We start from the raw sequence: 19,502 nt of genomic DNA, 5'->3' as shown, positions 1-19,502 counted from the left end.
GCCATGAAGTGGAATTGCTGGTTCTTTCCACCTAGCTTGTAGTTCCCCTTAGGATTCTGATGAATTTCAAATCTTCTGCAACTCAAATTGTTCTACTTCAGTAGTTTTAAATGAATCTTGCTTAAAGTGACAGAGCCTAAGGTTTATCTGTAGAGCTCAACAAACTGTAGGTAGCAAACAGTATTCTGGTATGTGTTAGCTTAGTCAAGACACGAGGGTACATTCATATGTGCTGGTTTTATTTAGTGATTTAAACTAAAAGAATATACTCTGCAGAGGTGGTTGTTTACTATGCAAATCTATACAAATTTGTGAAATTAATTGGAATTTTAAATTGCAGAAAGGCATGTGTGAGTATAAACCTTATTTTTCAGATATGGGAAATGTTACATCCAAAATAAGCAAAAATCAATTGGTGTAGTTATTTTGCTGTACACTTGTAATAAATATCCAAAAATGTACTGCATTTAAAGCTGTAAAATAGTTCCCATATCCTGCCCAGTGTGAAAGTATATGAATAGCTTTTTGATTCTTAATGCTATGCAACTACAGCCTCATTATAAATGTCTTGTTGGTTAATCAAGAAAAACAAAAAAGTGAACTTCTAGTGACAAATATTAGTACTTGTTACTATTTTTGACAAGTCTTTCAATAATCAATGTTTCTAGTATGAAGTTTCTATGTAGGAAATTTTGGTGCACTTTGAGTAATGGACTCACAAGTATAGATCCAAGTAAAGATACTGGCAGGTGATTCTGGTGGTTTTTATTTTAGTTCTAACTGAAAGAACAAAGTATTAATGAACCCTGCAAAGATTCTGCTATAAATGTTTGAGATCAGCTTCTGTTTAGTTGTTGTTCTCTAGAACAGAGTTTTTCTTTACATTACACTGTTCATCCTGATACACATCTGTGGTTAAACCTGTTTCCTGGTTTTACAGATCTATGTGAAATGTCCTGTGTCTTTCTGTCACTATTATAAAGTAAATTACATGCAATCAAAGCAAAGGAATGTGTACTGTCATAAACGGCAGTTTCTTTTAATTCTGATGATACCAAATTTAGTTTACAAGTTTTCCTGTGTAGGGAATACTGTGGAATTCCTTTAAATGTTTTAGTGTGTTGTCTTTTACACAGGGGTAAAGCTCAGAAAACAAGTTTCTGAAGAAGTTCTGTCAGGTTAGTGAAAAATACAACTTCAGAAACAGGGTTGGCTTGGGCAATCTCAACTCAAATCTTAGTACACCTAGAAAGAAGCCTGTGTTAAGTTTTTAGCTGTGAGAACAATATAAAGACTGGTTTAGAAATCAGCCAGTGCTCAATGCCCTATTTAACTAAGCCAACTACCTGTTCCTAAAAGATGTGTAAATATAGCTAAAAATAAAACAGCTTGTATGTAGTAAAAATGGTCAATTTCTTTTAGTGGTTATGGGCTGCTTTAAAACTGCAAGTTGAGAAAACCAGAACAGACTTCATGACTTCAAAACAACTGGGGTGGAAGCTACTGTGTGAGTGCTTCAATTCTTCTAAATTGTTTTATAGTTAGTCAAAGCTGAGAATGAATGAGCCCTGCTACCATACAGAAAATACTTAGCATGTTATGAAAAGCTTCCCAGCTTTTGAGGAACTACGAACTCCCTTGTAAGGTTTTAAAGACGTAATCAGTGCTTTTTTCTATAGTAGACAACAGTTTTTGATCGTAGTTTGTAATTCCTGATCATATTTTTAGTCACTCTTGTGAATGCAACACATGGTTTTGTGGTAAGTTGTTCTGAACCTTGTCCAAAGCATTTATGTCAGTGCCCTTCAAAGGTAGGTGAGCATGGTAACCATAACTAAATTCATATAGTTATGTTTTAAAACCTGAATCACAGTGTTATTGTCTGTATTCTAACTGAACATTCCACAGAAGGACCAGTGAAGTTTTTCACATGCAACATGAACAGCTTAAGCTGGTACGTTTCTTAAATTTCTACCTAAAGAGGCTTTAAACTACGTCAGTTGTCTTAAGTAGACACTTAATTTTGTTCTAGGTTTTTAGCCATGAGGGAAATTAAAACAATAAGCCCATTCTTTCTCTAGAGTGGGAATATGCAAGCTCAGGAAAGTAAATGTGCATATGTGAGAAATTATCTCAGAGCAAATACAAATCTGAATTTGCCATTAATCTAAACTAAAGAGTAATAGTTTCAATTTTAAAATGTGTATCTTTCTTTGTTACAGGAATTCCATGCAGAATGTTTTCTGGGTGGAACTGGGTGGCCTGTGGCTTCTGTCTGCTGTTGAATGTCTATTCTCTTGAAGGTAAGAGTTCTGTTTCTCAAAAACAAGAGTCTTGTACAAATTCTTAAATCAGATATTGGGAGCACATACTTGGTTTTTTTCCGGATAGTTGTGGGATGGGCATAGAAATCAGGGTGTGTTAGGAGAGAGATGCCTGTTGCTCTAGCAGTAGTCCACCACAACAAAGGTGCACACTTACCCTGAGTTTTCTGTGTTAATTTTATTAAAAGAAAATACCCTTTTATCATAAGAGTAACCTCAGGAATATTAACTTCTTCAAAACATAGAAACATTCAGTCTTTGACTCTCCTCTCTTTAAATGCCCTTGTTTATGAATAGAGCTTTTTTTGGTATAATGCTTTTGCAAAGCCTGAGGAACACTCTTCTGGTTTTCCTCCTTAGACCTGCCTGGTGGTCCACTAATGCATTTCAATTTTACAACTGTCAAGTAGCTACATAACTTCCTGCTTAGACACATGTAATATTTTTAACATTACACTAGTGATGTGTCAGCAGTATTGATTGTGGAACGCTCCGTGGTTTTTAATAAAGCTGAAATTCTTTTTTCTTTTTAGCTTCAGGTGGACTTGTGCAGTCATGTGGTCACATCATCCCAGAGTCTCCGGTATTGGCCATGGGTTCCAATTTCACAGCATTATGCATTCTGAATGAGAGCTGTCTTGACTTTGGGAATATCTATGCTAGTCAAATTATCTGGAAAATTAAAAATAGAGTGATACCTAAAGAACAGTATCGTGAGATAAACAGAACAGTTTCCAGTGTCACATTTAATGACACTTCTTCACTAGCTACTCCTCTGACATGCAACATTATAGCAGATGGACAGATTGAACAGAACATTTATGGAATTACCGTTACAGTAGGCTGTGAGTACCATTTTTATTTCTGTTTTATTCTGGGGGAAAATTAATAAGTGCATATCTTGAGACACTTGTTTTCATTCTCACATTTCCTGGATAATTGGAGAAAAGTACTGTCAAATTACATGCCAGCAAAGCTGGTAATTACACACTGAATAAAGTTTTCTGAAAAGGAGAAAATAGTATTTGCAGTGTTTAAATAGGAAGAAAATGGAACAACAGAAAAGCATTGAAGAAGGAAGATTTGAAATACAGAACTAAGATGTGGATTTAACAGCAAGAGATCCTAACACGTTAACTTTTCCTTATTTCTTGCTTCTTATCAATATTGGAGAAAATACTTTAAGGTCATATGCTCTGATTTCATACTAACATTTTGAAATTAATGTTTTCTTCATTAGTGGACTGAGAAATACTTTGTCTGTGTCACTATAGCCAACCTGAACTGCCTTAAGGATGAAATGTATTACTTGGATTACTTCCCCTCTATACATAAGGAAATATTGTTAACTCATTATAAACTTCCCTTGCTCCAAGAATGGCAGTATTGTGTAGGCCTAGGCAAGGGCTCTTTGAGACAAGACTGAGGTCTTGGGAAAGTGGCATGAATAACTTAATATGCTACTTCTTAACTACTTGGTGTCTGGCTTATAGAGTAAGTGTTCAAATGGCCCAAAATACCGCATGATAAAGCTGATGAATTGTCTTGTCTCCTGGCGCTGGCAAAAGGTACTGCAGTTATTGAATGGCCTGTGTGAAAAAGACTGGCTTGAGTTCACAGTTTAAACTAATGTGGTTCTAGCATGGCTCAAATAAGCTTTCACAGACAGTAATGTTTTCCATCTTCTGAGGGGTAAATATTTTACTGGAAAAGATGCGACAGATAAAAATGTGGAAATGTAAGCACAGATAAAGTATTCTAAGATGGTAAACTGAAGGACAAGACAGGTGACATTCTACGGTTGTAATTCACATTATGCATCTCGAGATGCATTTGTATTTAAAACTCGTATTTTGATTTCAGTTAAAGGAAAACTAAATAATGAGGCTAACAACAGGTTTGAGAAGAATACAATTTAAATTCAAGAAAGAAAGAAAATAGTTCTGCTGCACTCTGAAGAAGTTTTTTACATGCTGCAGTGCACTAATGAAGATCCTAATCTTTCTTGTAAGCATTTGCAGCTAAAGCATCCTTCTTCCATACCTCAGATGGGGGAGAACAGACCCATCACAATTGCCTTCAGAGCTGAATTTATTGGTAAAATCACCATATGCCAATCCAACTATGAACATTTTTTGTATGTGTAAATTAAAATACATTTAGATGAGAGGTGGCTGATTTCAGGTTTTCTACCTCAGAATGAGACATCTGTCATTCCTTACTGGCAGATGCTTGTTCCTTATACAGCCTACTGTTTGTCAGAGCAGCTAGCTAAGCTTCTTGACTTTGATTGCTGGATCATATCCAGCACTTTTTTGCCACCTCTTTTAGAAAGAAATTTGACTGAGTACTTCTGATTTTCACTGAAATTGCTCTAACTGGACACTTCAAATTATTTCTACTGGGTAGTAATGTGTGTATAGATTTAATTATTGCTAACTCTTTCTGTACAGTGCCCCCAGAGAAGCCCAAAAACTTAAGCTGCATTGTGCATCAGCTGTCACAACTCACATATCCTATGACTTGTACCTGGGATCCTGGAACAGATACATTCCTGGATACTCAGTTCAGGTTGAAACATAGATGGTAAGTAACCCTCCATAGAATATCCTAATAATTTTGAAGAATATTTGTAGGCTAAACCAAACTTCCCTGAAATTCCTTGATACTTTGGAAGAGGTCTTAGCATTCAAGTCCAGTTTTCTGAAGCATTTCTGTCTGTCTGGTTTGAGGGGGAAGGGAAGAGTTAAAGAAGTTGGCATTCAAAGTTATTCTGAGTTAGACTTGAAATTTTGTTGCTGCACTTGTTTTGGAGTAACAGCAGTCTTTTATTTTTCCATTCTTCAAATACATGATTAGTGTGGCTTGAGTACAATACACCCAATAAAAGCTGGCTGTACCCAAATTACATATTTTACATTTTTCTGAGTGGACTTTTCTGTCCCATTCTAAACATGTAGATGTCCCTCCTCGTTACAGTAGGGTCAGGCTAGATGACTTTTTCAGGTTCATTCCAACCCAGACTGTAGAAGGGAGTTCTCTAAGTAGAAAAACCAAAGTGTAGTGACCGAATTCTGTAGAGGTGTTATCTACTCTGCACTTCAATAGAATCATGGACAAACAGTATTCTGAGTTAATCCTAACATGAAAGCTTTTCAGGAAAGTGTTTCTGCTGTGAAAGCAAATTACGTATTTTTAAAACTCTTGAAATGGTCTCTTACAGTTTGAAATGGAGTGAGCAGAATTGTTGCTCTGCTGTGGAAACAGAAGTGACTGCCTACATCTTTCCATCTACCCCTTTTTGCTAAAGTGTTTTGGTAACGGGTGTAGTAGAAAATACGTACAGATAGAAAACCTTAATGCCTTGCAGATCTCCTGATTCCCCTAGAACCATCTGCTTTAATGTAGAAAACTATCTGCTGTTAATAGAGCAGAGATGGTGAACAGAAATTGTGTTTTCCCTTTAACACTGTACTGGAGGGTATACAGGTAGTACTGACTACATCTTTTAATGCATGAATATGATTCTACTTACTAGCCGTGTTGCTTTTGATTAATTGTATCAGTCCTTGGTCTTTATGTTTTTTAAGCTAAGTCAGGTTTTTATACAAGTTTAATTTACAATACTCTGGCTTGTACTTTTGAAGATAACGTGACTGGAAGCCAAGAGATTTTATTCTGGTTTCAATTCTAATGTAATCATGCATTTGTGGCTGAACAAACCATTCTCATCAGTTTACTTTTTCTTTCCACCTCTCTGCTTACAAAGATAAGGCATAGGAGTGGTAGAGAGGAAACATACAAGATAAGCTGATTGATCACTCTGATCTACTTTAAAATATTCTCTGAAGAAATCCAAACTTACTGTTTTGTACCTTGTTTTTCCTTCTCTTTTATTTAGGGCACAAGAGAGCTTTCCTGACTGTATACCAACAGATGTAAACAATTCTTGTACAATTCCTGATATTAATTTCTTTGTTAATGTGGAGATCTGGGTAGAAGCAGCAAATGCTCTTGGGAAGGCTGAATCTGATCCTATTGTTCTTGATCCCATTGATATTGGTAACTATATGCCTCTTAAAGTTTTAGTAGTACATTACTGCTACATCTGTGCATATTGCTGAATTGGTGTATTAATGTTTCTACTGCAAGAATGTTGTTGACTAGAATTTGAAGTGTGCTGGGCAAAGGTAGGGACAGTAAGAGATTACATCACAATTCAAATAGCAAGTTTGTGTTGAGTAGTCTGCTTTAGAAAATTGTGTGAAGTAGCAGCCATTTGAGCTTCTGAAAGGCTTAAACCTAGTGCTACAACAGAATCTACCAGCTGCTAAAGGCATGCTGAAATACAACTATGGAGTTGACTCTAACTTTTCTCTTCTAGTCAAACCACTGTCTCCACACAATTTATCAGTCAACTCCGAAATAGTTCCTACTGTGCTGATGCTTTCCTGGGAGAATCGTATTGCAGATCCTGTGATGAACCTGAAGTTTAATATTCGTTATAGAACCATTGGTGACACAAACTGGATGGAGGTAATACCACTAATGTCCCTTGCCACTCTTCTTGTGTAACCCAGCTATTTGTCAAACTGCAGAAGTTCCCTTGCTATTTCAGTACAGAGCATTTACTTTTATTTCCTTACACCTTATATGTCCACCCGTGGTAGTTTATCTGACCTGTTTATGAAGGCTGTGAACTAGCAATCTTTTGGCTAGTCTGAGGACAGTGACTTTCTCATATCTTACAGACTTCTCTGCTGTCTTCCCCATCGCAGTGCAGTATGTTTATTTTGAATTTTATTCTACACATGCAACATAGAAAACACTTATAAACTTTCATCTTCCCATTCATGTTCAAAAAAGTGTTCTAAATGTCTCTTAAAGGTTGGGTATCCACTGCACCATGCTTGGGTGGTGCTTTTTTTGAGCTTACTATACCTGCAGTTGCGCTGCAATAACCCCAGACAGCACAACAGCCTTGAGTCAGTGTGGTTGGAAAGCTTCTTGGCAGAAAAGGACTTGGGAGTGGTGTTCGACAGCAGCTGAACATGAGCCAGCAGTGTGCCTAGGTGGCCAAGAAGGCCAATGGCTTCCTGGCTTGTATCTGAAATAATGTGGCCAGCAGGACCACGGTAGTGACTGTCCCCCTGTACTTGGCACTGATGAGACTGCACCTCGAATCCTGTGTTTAGTTCTAGGCACCTCACTAGAAGAAAGACACTGAGGTGCTGGAGCATGTCCAGAGAAGGGCAGTGGAACTGGTGATGGTTCTGGAGCACATGTGTTAAAAGAAACAGCTGGGGCTTTTCAGCCTGGGGAAAAGGAGGCTTGGGGGAGACCATGTTGCTTTCCACCGCTACCTGTGAAAGGAGATTGTGGGGAGGTCAGGGTCAATCTCTTCTCAGTAACAACTGTTAGGACAAGAAGAAATGGCCTTGACCTGTACTGACATGGTGTAGATTGTATATGGGAAAAAATTACTTTATGGAAAGGGTTGTCAAACACTGGCACAGGCTGTCCAGGGAAATTGTAGGGTCACACCTCTGGAAGTGTTCAGAAAGTGTCTAGATGTGGCTCTTAGGGATATGGTTTAGTGGTGGACTTAGCAGTGATAGCTATACTGTTGGCCTCAGTGGTTTCTTCCAGCCTAAGTGATTGTGTAATTCTGTAAATCTGGTTGCCCTGCATACCTGACTTCAGTGTGATGTAGTCAAGGAACAGGAAGAGAGTAAGGAATATGCCTTTGCCTCTGTGTTGACAACATCAAGAGCTGGGATTTTTTTTTCCTTGTGTGTCAGTCCATGGATATATTTTTAACAACTTCTCAGTTCTTCTTTACTTTAAGCTTTCTCTCAAAGCAATAGTTTGCAGAAATGCTCCTTATCGTGAGATCTTATTTCAGTACAGAGGTGTGAAAGTATCCTGAATTCTGTGACTTCTTGGAAGGAGGACTGCTTTTGAGTTTACCAAAATATTGTGTTTGGAGCAGGTAGCATAACTCAGGTGCTTGTGATTAATGTGACTTCAGATGCAGCGACTGTTTATTAAGGTCACCTGTATTGATATTTTAAAGATTACTGGCCTGCACAATCTAGTCTGCAACTCCAGGATCTGTGGATATGTTGTCCATATAAGACAGTAAAATAAGTTTTTTTAACTTGTTCTTTTAACATGTGCACAAGACCATTGAAATAGTGACTTTTAAATAGCTGAACTTGCTTAGCTGTGGTAAAATTCTGCTATCTTTGCTCTCAAAATTAACTTCTTAAGTATCCTGCGTTTGTGTTTAATCTGTAGTCATTCTTCTTGCAGGATTCCTCACTGTAAAATCTTACTCGTGAGTGGAATAACATGTGACAGAGTCAGTGTTTGTGTTTACCTACTTGTGTCTGTTATCTACATCAAACCTGTTCCTGTACATACACACTCACCTAAGATAAACAAAAGAGCTTATGAAAATAAGCTAATTTATTAGCAAAAGTATAAACTACTCTAAAATTATTTTTAATTTCATTTAAAAAACACTGTTCTGTGTCAGTGAAAGCAATGATCCTGGACTCTTTAGCTTTATAGGAGACTTCTAGCAATCAATAATTTTGCAATTAATTATCAGGCATATAACCTAGCAAAGTTCTGAAATGTGAGGCTGGATATTACAGATCAGTAAGTAGCAGAACTATGTGACAAGAAAGAAGAGAGAAATATGAGCTAATTTTAGAAAAACAGAATATGAGAGCTTGTCCTGAGCTAGTGGTTTAACTATTGTAGTGTATGTATGTAATTATACCTGGTGAAGACACATGACTCTGACTAAGTCTTTACCAAACAATGGTGGAGAACTGAAGCTTTTGGAAATAAGAGGGGAGGAAAACTTGTTTGTAATGGGTGTGTATGCAGTGGGGACCCCTCTTGGATGACTGCTGTAGTAGCACAGAACTCAGCTTTACAGTATTTTGATTAGTGCCTTTAAAATCTTTCTTCTGTGTATAGATTCCTTCTGAAGATACAGCTTCCACAAGAACTTCATTCAATGTTCAAGGGCTCCGACCCTACACAGAGTATGTCTTTTCCATTCGTTGCATGAAGGAAGATGGAAAGGGCTACTGGAGTGACTGGAGTGAAGAAAAGACTGGAATCACCACTGAAGCTGGTACGTAATATATGAAACTAGGTAGCTGACTTTCAAAGTGTGTGAGTGCGCAGATATTTGGAAATAGCCAGCTGAAATTGTGTATTCTTGCTTGAGCTTCTTGTTTAGATGTTCAACTAAGCTCTCCTAAGTTACTTTTCTGTTACTGACTTGACCTGTGCACTCCAAGGAGCATGAGAATAGCTTCCCATTTAAGCTGGTCTGAAACTGCTCCTTGAAAACAGCTGGAATGGGAAGTAGGGAACAAGAGCTTTCTTCGCAGAAAAGTGTGCTCTCTAAGTCTTCTAGAAGAGAGGTAGGCTTTATGCTTGTTTGTTTATTCTGAAGGTTATCCTCTGTGACAGGTGTTATTCTAGCCTGTTAAAAAAGGTTTTCTCAGTAGATCAACTGCCTCAGTTTATGAACAACTTGATTTAGGAGGCCAGTAGATAAAGTTGTAGGTGAACAAGCATCAATAACTATGAAACAGAGTATTTTAGTTATATGGCATGCATAGACTTCTTCACAAACTTAGTAAAGCAATGATACAAAATAATGTGTATATGGTGTCACCTCTTATCCACCAAAGCATCTAAATAAACAATTCTGATTTACTTTTAACTTTTCCCAAGGTATTTTGCATCTATAACACTTTCTTGCTTATAAGTCATTTACAGCTGTCTTTGCACTATCTTGTACCCACTGTTTACAACATATACGCACAGTAGTCAAGGGTCTTGCTACTCATCACTGATACGGTTGTGTCACAGTGGGAGGCATAAGAGAATGCCATCTATAAAAGTGCTCAGTTTAAGCATGATTGAGTTTGTGTGGAAAATGGTTTTATTTTATTTATAATTAATCACAAAATTCAGTGTTTCCTTAGTGTTCCTTCTTGATATGATCTTTGAAGTTGTTTTAGAGATTCAATTTGTAATCCTGTTACTTTAGTAGGGGTGAACACTGATGCTACTATCATAATTTAGTGAGGAAAACTTCTTGCCAGCATCAGTTCTTTCGAGGCAATATTTGAATCATATTTAGTCTTGCACTAAAGGACTTTGCAAGCGGAGTATATACAACTTCAAAGTATAAACTTGCAAATACAGAGATAGACAAAAGATAGCAAACCAGTAGGTTTGAGGTTCACAGCCTCGTTTGAAAGAACGTGCTTAATGGCATCTGTCAAGTGTCAGCTTTCACTGCTGTGTGAAACAAATCCTCAGCATTGTAAACCTGCTGCCATGCACTAAATCTGTTTATGTTACAAGCAGCTCACCAGTTTGCCTGGCCTTTCAACTACTTGGAATGCTTCAGTCAGCTCTCACAGGATTGTCTGTTTCCACTGAACATGTTCTGCAGGTGTGCTGTGTCACCCTGGTTGTACTCATGTTCCTTCAGGGCAGTGGCACTGAGACTGCACTCAGTGTTTTCTAAGATCTGTGTCCACTGCATTCCACAGCACATTTTTTAACTCATCGGTTGCTCTGAGTTGAAATGTGTTACAAATTCAGTAAACTTCATAGTATTTGCCCCCCCAGGAGTGGCTTTCACTCAAGTTTGTGCATAAATACAGACACTACCTTCTGCCTCTGAGTAGTCCTAAAACCGTTAGTTGAGTATGTTTAGCATTTTCTGTTACTGATGTTTACCTGTTTTGTTTTGCAGCATTTCATGACTTAGCAGTTGGTGAAAGCAACTGTAAACTGATATGAAGTATAAAGTTGCGCAAAAATAACTGGGCAGTATTTGTGGATCACTGACATTAAAACCACACCCATGTGTTTGTTGCAGAATTAAAGATCCTGTTCTCAAATTGTAATTTCTGACATTTTTCCATTAACAGAATGAAATTACGTGCAGCATGTATTAAAACACATCCTAGACCTATGCTTTTGGCCCTTCCATTTGTTTTCAATATAAAATCCCCAGACTTTAATGAAGAACTTAAGCTTTCTATGGTCTATTTTCTTTTTATCATTCATATGCGTAACATGCATAGGCTGATCGGGAACTAATTCAACATCTTTAATAGATGCTTGAAATGTTTTTGAACCTGTATTGGTGTCAGAACACCCTGCATTAGTGTCTTGTTCCTTGCTGAAGACAAAAGGAAGGAATTTCAGTAAGCTGTTGAATACCTGTGCCATTAGTTGTGAAACATTGTGAATGTAAATACAGTCTGTTTTCTACTGGTAGAACATCCGCATTTTAATTAGTTGTCATAACAAGGCTTTCTAATGACAACAGGATAATCGCACTTTTTCTACATTTATTGCTAATCAGCACTTCGTGTTATTGTAGGAATAAGTTGACAGTAACATGATTTCTTATTCTGAGTTCATTTCACAGCTTCAGAGGTGTGGTCAATTCTTGCAAATGCCTAGATACACTCAAAAATTTATAGGATAGTTGGACAACTTTAGTTGGAAAGGAGCTTATGAGATCTGTAGTTCCCTAATTTTTTTTTCTATCCAGTGTCTGACTTAGACGAGGGACTTCAGGTTGCAATTTTGGCAAAAAAAACCCCAAAACTTTATTAATATGTTTTTATTTTGGATTACCTGTTGCAAAGACTAAATGAAACAAGCAGACACTGTACACTCAAGTTACTTACACAGTTATTGCCCTCAGTCATATTGGAAAACTGACATCTGAGTACTGTGCTTTGTCTAAGATTGTTAGACCCACGTTCCAGAAGGTTCCACATCTGCTTGCCTTCTGCATTCAAAGATTTGGTGTTTGTGTCAGTAACAAGCTACCAACATACAGGCATATTTATCATACTCTTTTGAGGAAGGTGTACTTTTGTATTTTCATATATTTTTATTCAAGTGTTATATTTCCAGTGCTAAGTATTGTAGCGAATCAAGTGAAGTTTCAGTAGAATCCTTAAACAGAAATGTGCAAATGCAGAATTACAATCTTAGAGTAATGCAAGCATTCCGGCAATTCTGAAATCTCTTGGCAGTTATTTTACTTACACAATCCTTATCAGGAAATATCAGCTTTTTACCTCCAAATAGTGATCTAGCCAAGGGTCTCTAGCAGAACAGATTTGTTGCATAGCTCTGTAAGTTATGTTAATATGCACTGTGATTTCTGGAGATTGTACATCCGATCCCGTCAGATCTCGGAAGCTCAGCAGGGTCAGCCCCGGATTAGTACTTGGATGGGAGACCTCCTGGGAAATGCCGGGTGCTGTAGGTTCTAGTCCTGAGGACTTCACTGTCACTGTCCAAGCTCGCTTGGCCGTGGCAGATGAACCTCAGGACTTAAACGGTGGGGCCAGTTCTGCGCACGCTGAGCCTCACCTAAAATCCACTGCGCAGGCTGGAAGGGCACACCCACGTGGGGACAGCCCTTCCCAAATCTTCATTCATGAAGCCAAGCCACACACACAGAATTAGTAAATTGCCCTCAAAGAGGATTGATTTTAAAAATTTGTTTGGTTTTCTCCTGAGTCATCTGTAGTAGCAGCTGATTTCTGACTTTAAAGGGAATTAAATAATGTGGGGATTCTCTCTTGGTTTTCCAGGAACTTGGTTATTATTGTCAGTTAGAAACTCTTCTAATAGTATGAAACTGCTTGTGTCTTCCTAGTCTTCTTTCAGTAATATCCTGTGTATTCCATTGTGCCTTCCAAGATGTGCACTCTTCTAAGCAGTCTGTTTACTCCAAAGGTTCAGAGCATGTCTTTAAACAAAGTTAAACCAATACAGGTTCCATTGTTAAAACAAGTTAGAAATCCTTCCTTATTTATCCTGATTGAGTTTGCAATAATGAGTTTTAATTGAATTAATTTGTTGTCTTAGATTGGCACAGTAAGAAAAAGATAATAGTGATTTTTGTTGAAACAAAGTGCAATTAGCCTGCATAATGGCATTGATTCAAAATTTACTCTCTGGGAGAGATATTGTAAAATACTACTTCAGTATTCTAGTAGCTGCTTTTCAACTCCCAGTGACAGTATGGCTTCATTTTCTGTGTTTCCTGGCTTGGGCTGAGCAATGAGGGTTTCAGGACTGCCTGCCTGTTTAGATTGCATTGCTGTTCTGCAGTCTGGCTTTGCAAAAGTACTGCTAATATTGATTTAGTACCTGTGTCTTATTTTAGCTTTAGAAAAAGGTGTTATAGTAGCAGATGAACATGATCTATGTTAAGAAAGATGTACAGTTGCTTTGTTTTGATATGAATTAAATCAAGGTGCTCCAGTGAGGTTAAGAGCTCCCTTTGCCTCACTTCCTGGTTCTCCTTCCCTCATAATGTAAAGCATAAGAGACAAGATGCCAGTTGAAGTAAAACAGATAAAACCTCATAATGATTAATATGCAAAATATAAAGATCATATAATATTTATATTTAAAGCATATAATGATAATCAAAGCATGATTTCAAACAGATAAATTATTTCTACTATTAACCATTGTTTCTTTTATCAGAACCATCTAAAGGACCGCCTTTATGGAGGATCGTTGATGCATCTCACTCTCCAGCTTCCTGGACTGTGCATCTGATGTGGAAGGTAAAGGAACATAATAAGCTGCAGAAATGGAGCATTCTTTTAAAAACAAGAGCTTTTAAGTGGAAAAATGTACCCCAACAAACTTGAGTAGGAAACTGGGATAGTGCAGGTTTTATTGGTACAAGAAGTGACTTCAGTATTCTTGTTGTTACAATGAGTTATGAAAAGTTAAAAGTACAAATGTACAGGCCATCAGTTAACTGACACAGATCTGTGATCCAGAGCACACAGAATACACTTTCAGATTCCTGACTTGTCCTTAAGTAGTCGATGGATTTGGAACTTGCACTTGAACAAAACAAACCTCCGTTTTATGCCTTCTGCTCTAACATAAAACTTTGCTAACACTGTCTGGATAGTGAAATTCCAGCTGCAAAATCCATTAAAACTAGAGATCCTGCACAGGCCAGGCTCATTAAATACAGCACTGCACTTTTGCATGCAGTAGGTTGCTATACCTAATTAGATAATTAGTCCAACTGAGAAAGGGAGTGTAATTATGGCCAGACCTCAACCCCTGCTTTTTTTTGTCTATAAACTGTGTCCTAGCTGTCTTTTTATTATTAATTCTTCCCCATTTCTAGATGGACTGTGTGAAGTTACATGTAAATTGATATGACCTTATTTTCTGATGTCATTTATAACCCACACAGGACTTCTGACAGGACTGACAGGCACATGGTGACTCTTGGAGTGGTCCTGAACAGGGCCAGTAGTTGAACTTTGATCCTTGTGGGTCCTGCCCAACTCAGAATATTTTGTGATTCTGACATAATTTAACTTAGAATTGTAAAAGTGTTGCTACTTTACAATTTCAACAGTTTTCATTTTCATGGAAACTGATACTGTTACTCAGAAATACAGTATTTTTCTGTGTTACTAGATGACACAAGTATTTTTCCCATGTGCACACAAACTACTTGGGGTGTTTTGCTTCAGGTTCAACACACCTTAGGATGTGAGATTCCTTTTATGTCACTGTTGTTAAGTCACATAAAATGGAGGTTTTATCAACAAGTTTTGCTGCCTTTACAGAACGGCTTTTATTAAATCACTAGATAGGATTGTGATCCAAGAAAAACAGTATGTAAAGGAGAAATAGTTTTGGAAGTTACTGTTTCACAGAAATGAATGCATTATTTATACTTGTCTTAAATATAGAGGTATTAGATCTATGTAACTTCTTTTGTTCTCAGAGTTTTAAATTGTGCCTTAAAGACAGTAAGGATTAAATCACATTTTTTCAGTATCCGTTTATTCAAGTATGTATTTCTGACAGGCATTGAAGCCATCTGAAGCCAATGGAGTAATCTTGCAGTATGAGCTGACTGTCAGAGATAAATCATCTCTCTCCTGTCCACTGGAGAAATACAACGTTACCAGCACCAACCTTACATTACAGCTGCCAAATGGAACTTACGAAGTGACTGTCATTGCCCGTAACAGAGCTGGAGCATCTCCTCCATCAGTTTTACTTATCCCAGCAAGTAATTCAAAAGGTTAGTGTCTTAGTAATGTTTCTGTCAAATAATTCTTCATGGCTTTTGTTACAAGAAATCTTTAGTGTTGTAAAATTACACTTTTTACATGGTCACATAATTAAAGCATTACTGAATGTATCTAGAGTCTCAAGCCTTTGTAACTGTGCTACCATTTGTATTCCAGGGATTTATGTAGCCACAGGATCATCTAAAACTGTGTGCTCTTTTGCTGGGGTTTGATCCTTGATGTTGCTCTGCTCTATGTTCCCTATTGTTTCTTGTCATAGCATAGCAGGCATTTTTGTGTCCTTTTTTAAAAAAAAAAAGTCAAAGGGCCGGAGAAGCAAACGTCCTTCATTTTCATGTTTAGACAGTTTTGCCATTGTTCTTCCTTTAGGTTCCTGATCATCTTCCCATCTCTTTCTTTGCTTGTTCCAGTCTCAGTCACCCACGTTTGCAGGGGTTTGCCTTGTTGCTTTGCTTCTACTGTTTCCTTATTGGTCATGTTCCTTTTCATGTTCTTTTTATTACACAGTAATAGTTACTACAGGCAGTTTTCTCTTTACTTCCAGCCCTCTCTTAGACAGCCCAAATGCTACCAAGACAGGAAGCAAAAAAATAAGGAAACAGACAGATGCTGCTTTCAGAGTAAACACCAAGGGAGAACCACTGTTTCTACAACCATTAAATGAATTAGTTAAGGGTATGATTAAAACAAAGTAGCATTGCAGACAGAAGTATGTACCTGTTAAGGTATAAGTATATAGTGTGTATCTATAACGTATATAAAGATATAACACTTATACTGTATTCTTATGTATAAATACTATATGTAAGGTATAAGTACTTAGGAAGGTATTTGAATGTGACTGTTTGATAGACTTCTAAATTCCCATTCTAGGTTTGATCTGTCTCTAAAATAGACCCTTTCTTTTGGAAGAAAGAAACAGTGTCTGTTTGTAATGCAATGAGGCAACTTGCTGTGTCGGAGAACAAAGAAGCTAAGTCTAATTTCGAGTTTTTAAATTGCTTAATACTGCTTATTTCGAATCTTTGATACAAAGATTCAGGTGTAAACCTCCAAATTTCAGAAAGTGGTTTTTACATTTACTTAGATTCTGTCAGATTGCCACCATTACAATAATCCAAAAGTACCAATATTTGCCAGAACATCTGTCATACAGAATATGTACTGGAAGAACTGTCAATATTGATCTTCTTTGTTTTCTTTCATTTCAGCTCCTGTGAAGAATCTGAGAGCATTGCCTAAATATGACAAGTTGTGGGTGGGGTGGACTGCTCCTAACAGTTATGTTCTTAAGTATGTGGTCGAATGGTGTCTGCTGTCCAGCAGGTCAGCCTGCATCATAGAATGGCAGACTCTACCAGGAGATGTTCAAGGAATATACATAAAAGGTATTCAGCTCATAAGTCTACAAATAGTTTGTAGCATACTCTTAGAAATCTACTGACTATTCTCAAAGTGAAGAACATCCTCCTGCTGATTGGAATATTATGGTAGGACAGGAAATGGGTTTAATGCTGAGAGTTTCTATCAGTTTATCACAGGGGTGGAAGTAGTCGTGTGTTTTTGTCAAATATGTATCTGTATCTGATCTTGCATTTTGAAACTTGTATGATGTAACAGCAAAGGTTTCTATCTGAATTTTGTTTTAGTCTTCTCATTCTTAGAAACTGTTAATATAGTGAAGAGCCTGAGTTCCTTCAAAATCAAATTCTCTGATCCTTCTTAAGTTCAAATATTGAAACTGGATCAGCTTTACTGTTTAACATATGATCAATAACTCAAATCAATAATTTTGAGAGTTTGTGCTGCAGACAGGAAGGGGTTTTTAGGTAAAAATAGAAAAAAATGTGACTCCTTTAAAGTCTGTTTATTGAATGTAACATTTGAAATGCTGTATTGTTCCTCTAGTTAATATTATGGATCAGTGGATCCATGAGCTCTAGAAAATACTCAGCTGCATTAGATACAAGTGCATTTAATGTAGCAGCCAAAAGTCAGAAGTCTGTATCTGAAGTAAGTGAGAAAGATGCTGAGCAATTTGACTGTCTGTGATATAACACATTTTAAATTCCTTTTATTAGGTATAAAGCCATTCAAGTGTTACTTGATAACTGTGTACCCTCTGTATGCTGATGGTCAGGGAAGTGGACAGTCTGTGCAGGCATATCTTAAGCAAGATCGTAAGTACAGAGTCATCATCTTTTAGCACATACGCTCATCTTTTTGACAAAAAAGTGATGAGGCCTTTGCTTTAATGAAGACTACATAGTGAAAAACAGTCTAATATTGAAGGTCACATGACAGAATTGATCTAGTCTCTTTTGTTAAAATCCATTCTGGTTAGTTACAGTATTTAGGAATTAAACAGATGTCTGCAGCTGTCTCTTTCTGTTTTTCCAACCTTTATCAGATAATTTGACATGAGTTTATTTTATTGGTATAGTGATATTTATATGATGATGTATTTAAATTTTAAGTATAAAACCAAGACTAACTTCAGGTGAAGATTTCATTTGATGTGCTGATTATTCTTTTTCATACTTGTATTTTTTGTGTTGTCTGAAAACAGTGCTTTTCAGATGAGTTAGTCCAGCTATTCCACTGAAGTTTTTATGCAGTAGCAATTCAGTGCTTGTTGAAATACTGCTGCTGTAGATGCAAGTCTGCCAAATAGAAACTAATCTTCATCTCCCATTACAGGTCCTTCAAAAGGACCTACCGTTCAGACAAAAAAGGTAGGAAAAGCTGAAGCTGTTCTGACATGGAACCGTCTCACAGTGGATGAACAAAATGGATTTATCAGAAATTACACCATACTTTATAAAACTATTGATGGAAATGAAACAGGTACCAGGAAACAGAAGGTTTTTATGGCATTCAAGTGTTTCATCTGTCTCCTTCCTAATGTTTGTTTCTGAAAAAAATGATACAGAATCAAGTGTGGCTGACAGTCTGTTCTGACAACATAAAGCTGATGAATAAGGCATAGTTGTCCATATAGAACAGAAAATTCCCCAGTAGAGAATTCAGAGCATTAAGTCTGTGTATAGCAGGGTACAGAATTCAGTTTGAGAGCTGATTTGTGGGTATTGTGTCCCATGTTTCTAAGTACAGGATGAGTTCGTGCTACATCAAGGTGATGGTAGACCATTCAAGACACAAAAGGAGTTGACTGCATTTAACTATGATAAAGTCTGTAAAAGTGGGGGATGGAGAGGAGTTTCTTAATCCTCCTGGAGCTATAGATCAGTATAGTACTGATGTACATCATCCTGTTTGAAGTGCTTCCAGTTTTCAGTAGTGTATATGACCTGCAGGCATGACACAGGCAGCTAGCACTATTGAAATACTCACTTTTATATTTGCCTAAATAGAAGGGCCAAGTACTTATGTGTACTCTGTGTCTTATTATTTCTAACTGTGTTTCTTTTCTAGTCAGTAGTCAGCTGTTTTTAGTCAGCTATGCATTGGGCTTACTAGACATCTGTAAGCTTTACTTTACTGCTATTTGAGTTTGTAGGTGCATTCTGGGGAAAAAAATCTCACAGGAAATTAAACTAAATATAAAATACCATAGAGAGAGACTAATTTCAAACACTTAAACAGAAACAAATGAATCTCAGCATTTCTTGTATAAGTTTGTAGTCTTTGTTGTATTTTCTGTACAGCCACACATTGTACAAAAACTATCTTGTACATCTGAAATCTTGATGTCTTAATGCTACTCTTTTTGTGGAGATATAATGAATTTTAGAGAAAATGTATATAAATTTCTTCCTCTCTTCAGTTGTGACAGTGGATCCTTCCAAGACAGAGTATACCCTTTCCTCTCTAACGAGTGACACACTGTATACTGTGCGGATGATGGCATCCACAGATAATGGAAGCAGGACTGGTCCTGATTTCACATTTACTACACAAAAATTTGGTAAGGAAGAATGGCATAATTGATAGAAGTGGGAAGTAATTTGCAATGATGTAGCAGGGCTCTGTGCAAGATCTGGTAGGAGGG

At 37.2% G+C, this 19,502-nt stretch overlaps 1 protein-coding gene across 4 annotated transcripts in view; it reads left to right on the top strand.

The window, feature by feature from the left end:
* The window catches only part of IL6ST (interleukin 6 cytokine family signal transducer), a 33,350-nt gene that overhangs the window by 4,833 nt on the left and 9,015 nt on the right, over nt 1-19,502 (top strand). For 3 of the 4 annotated variants that reach the window (XM_071581608.1, XM_071581611.1, XM_071581610.1), the window contains exons 2-13: nt 2,223-2,303; nt 2,858-3,169; nt 4,778-4,910; nt 6,226-6,386; nt 6,709-6,860; nt 9,318-9,477; nt 13,899-13,981; nt 15,261-15,480; nt 16,702-16,878; nt 17,572-17,670; nt 18,191-18,337; nt 19,278-19,418. In XM_071581608.1, the coding sequence (XP_071437709.1) occupies nt 2,237-2,303; nt 2,858-3,169; nt 4,778-4,910; nt 6,226-6,386; nt 6,709-6,860; nt 9,318-9,477; nt 13,899-13,981; nt 15,261-15,480; nt 16,702-16,878; nt 17,572-17,670; nt 18,191-18,337; nt 19,278-19,418 (1,852 nt within the window). In that variant the 5' untranslated portion in view covers nt 2,223-2,236. Of the gene's footprint in view, nt 1-1,422; nt 1,508-2,222; nt 2,304-2,857; nt 3,170-4,777; nt 4,911-6,225; nt 6,387-6,708; nt 6,861-9,317; nt 9,478-13,898; nt 13,982-15,260; nt 15,481-16,701; nt 16,879-17,571; nt 17,671-18,190; nt 18,338-19,277; nt 19,419-19,502 lie in introns of those variants that run through there. The other variant, XM_071581609.1, reaches the window with a different exon arrangement.

The sequence above is a fragment of the Pithys albifrons genome, chromosome Z (assembly GCF_047495875.1).
Source record: "Pithys albifrons albifrons isolate INPA30051 chromosome Z, PitAlb_v1, whole genome shotgun sequence".
Taxonomy (NCBI): Eukaryota; Metazoa; Chordata; class Aves; order Passeriformes; family Thamnophilidae; genus Pithys; species Pithys albifrons.
The sequence above is the reverse complement of the archived record's forward strand: the minus strand, read 5'-3'. Positions and strand labels throughout refer to the sequence as shown.